The sequence below is a fragment of the Glandiceps talaboti genome, chromosome 10 (assembly GCF_964340395.1).
Source record: "Glandiceps talaboti chromosome 10, keGlaTala1.1, whole genome shotgun sequence".
Lineage (NCBI taxonomy): Eukaryota > Metazoa > Hemichordata > Enteropneusta > Spengelidae > Glandiceps > Glandiceps talaboti.
The window spans coordinates 12,069,345-12,072,500 of NC_135558.1; the positions used below are offsets into that span (position 1 = coordinate 12,069,345).

At 38.8% G+C, this 3,156-nt stretch overlaps 1 protein-coding gene across 1 annotated transcript in view; it reads left to right on the forward strand.

Annotated features, from left to right (window-relative positions):
• Positions 1-3,156, forward strand: part of LOC144441513 (5-hydroxyisourate hydrolase-like) — a 4,343-nt gene continuing 1,187 nt past the window's right edge. Inside the window, exons 1-3 of the mRNA XM_078131097.1 lie at positions 1-103; positions 1,836-2,011; positions 2,710-2,845. Coding sequence (XP_077987223.1) covers positions 47-103; positions 1,836-2,011; positions 2,710-2,845 — 369 coding nt within the window. The 5' untranslated portion in view covers positions 1-46. The remainder of the gene's footprint in view (positions 104-1,835; positions 2,012-2,709; positions 2,846-3,156) is intronic.

Here is a 3,156-nt window from a genome sequence, read left to right on the forward strand (position 1 = left end):
GGACTGCGAGAGCTGGAAACAATGGACCAGAAAAAATTTCTTTCTTATGCTGACTGTTATGCTATGCGTTATAATTGGATTTGCTATAGCATTTTCAGTACAGGTATGTCATGATCACCATCTTTTAACTATGCATGAAATACCAATCTTTACGGCCCGGATATGGATTTGCGGACATAGGTTATTGGGCTGAAGACTTTAATAACTTCCTTGCGTATTGCTATAAAAAAATCGCGAGCTCTACCAGGGCAATAATTTACCGTTTCATAGACTTTGGCCCAAAGAAGGTCAGTTGCGGGAATTTTAAAGTACTTTCTTTCCGGTTGCTATGCACGTTGCTGTATTGTAAACAGATATGATGGGCGCTACTAACATTCACAACTTGTATTGCTGGGGTCTTGTATGTAAACTGTCATGGCGGAAACTGGCGATATTCAACAGTTGGTCCAGGAAATTCCTCCTAAAATTTTAAACGTTGTATTTGGCGATTGTGGCGAAAGTACATCAAGTATTGGTAAGGGAGCCTTCAGTAATTATAAGGGGGGAATAGCTTGGGAAATACCACCCCCGGGGAGGAGGGGGGGGTACGCCCATTGAAATGTGCACAGGTATGTAACGCCAAATTGGGTCACTTTTTCACACAACAATTCCTAAACATGGGTCGACATTTCATCTGAAAATTCCCTAATCATGGGTCAATAACATAGAAAATGTCCCCATGTTTTAGAAAAATCTTCAAAGCAAGAGAATAAAGGTCAATGATTGGAAGATTATGAGTATTGAAAATGTGGTTACATTGTGTAGCAGCGTAGTGGGTAGATCATCTCCATCATGAATGAGTGTGAATCGACTATTACCGAACGTTGACGAATAACGTATTTACATAACAAAGTCTATACAGTTCCGACTATGTCCGAATGTTTGCGAAAATCCAAAGATCTGCATTCAAAATGGCGTCCTCAGGAAGCGTCAAGTGAATCGTCTGATCGTGCGTGAGTGTGTGTGTGTGGATGTATACAACTTAAAGTAAAAAAGTGTTGGATATAATCCAAGAATCATTTTTATTGTTTTATTTGGTTTTCTACAAACATTAAAATAGAGGTTGAGTGTTGCATTGAGGCACACACACACACACACACACACGCACACACACGCACACGTATATGTACACACACGCACACACGTGTACGTGTACGTACGTACGTGCGTGCGTGCGTGCATACATACATACATACATACATACATACATAGTCATACATACATACATACATACATACATACATACATACATACATACACTTATTTTATTCACTGTACTAGTTAAATATAGATTCACAAAACATAGGGCAATGGTACCGCTAACATAAGTTTGACACATTAAAATAAAAGTCAATAAGTACAGCGGGTCAACAAAAGGCAGATGGCACATACTAACATTAACAGTTCAGAATTGGAGTCAAAAACACTGAAAAGTTAAACAATTCGGATTTACGACAACGTATATGGACATTTTCATACATGAATGGGGACAAGATATAATAAGCATTTTGAGATTATCTATGGTCGTTAGGATCAGTGAAGTAGAAGTAGTTCCAGTTGTCCCTCAATACTACAGGTATGTTAGTTCAACATTTGCAGACTTCATAAACTCACCGACAGACAAGACACATATATCACCATCATCAACAAAACAAGCAGGATCCTTCAAAGCTAGGATATCAAATCATTTAAATGACGTGTTTAGTAATCTCAATCAGTGAAAGGCCACACCACCAAGAGAAATAATTTCTGTACGAATTAGTCTAAGTATTTTCTTTTTGGTCGAAATTGTTCAGCCTGGAGATCAGACCCAACAGCCAAGTACAGAGCCTTCTAATATGCCAGGTCAGGAAAATCCCCTCACAACCCATGTCCTGGATACAGCAATTGGACGACCAGCGGCCAATCTCGAAATCAACTTACAGTACCAAGCAAGTGATGGGCAGTGGCAAGAAGTATCAACAGGATGCACGTGAGTGACGTGATATCCTCAAAGTATTTAAAATATATATATATGTTTGCATACTTTATTACATATATACTGCTGGTAACTTGCAGTGGTGTAAACATATAGGTATTTGCACTGCAGAACTATGACATAAATATGTTTGCATACTTGTATGGAAATGAGCATACAAGTGATCCGTGAACATGTAACATGGAATCATGTGAAAGCATACCGGGAGTCTCCTTTACCCATCAGCCTCACTGTTGATACCACACTTCATGGCCGAGCTGGAATATTGTATTTGTACATACAGAGGTCTTGTTCCAATTACTGATATTGTAATGCCCCAGACTCTCTGTTCGAGAGGACTAAAGTCAGAGAGAGAGAGAGAGAGAGAGAGAGAGAGAGAGAGAGAGAGAGAGAGAGAGAGAGAGAGAGAGAGAGAGAGAGAGAGAGAGAGAGAGAGAGAGAGAGAGAGAGAGAGAGAGAGAGAGAGAGAGAGAGAGAGAGAGAGAGAGAGAGAGAGAGAGAGAGAGAGAGAGAGAGAGAGAGAATGCCACACTAACAATCTCATGTCTTGGGGTTCTACACTGTCATAGTCTTCTAGGAAAATGAACACTCGGCAGTTTCGTATCCAACTGTTTCCATTGTCCTATAAAGTACAACATTTCTCAAAGTGACGTCATAGCCTAGAATTTATTCTTAGTATTCATATCGTGTAGGAAAACTGATGCTGATGGAAGATGTCCTGGCTTGCTGACACAGGAACACTTCAAACCAGGAATATATAAAATATCATTTGAAACTGGAGCCTATCACAAAGCACAAGGTGTGCAGGGATTCTATCCCTATGTAGCGGTAAGTGACAGTTGTGAGCTTAATGTGTTGCTAGAGAGCTAATTAACATATAATGAATACTAAATTTAAACTAAATAACTTAAATACCTTCCATGAGGGCAAAGTCTTTGGATCGTTCCTACACACAATAATTGTTGGAATGCAACAGAACATATGTTTCAAGTGTGTACCAAATTTAACTGAATTTGAATAATGCATTGTTACAAATTAAGATATAGCCTAATTACTGAAAATAATTAATTACTACAAGCTACATTACCAAATTTATATGACACATGCACTTTGTTATCATCTCTGTATGTACCAAATTA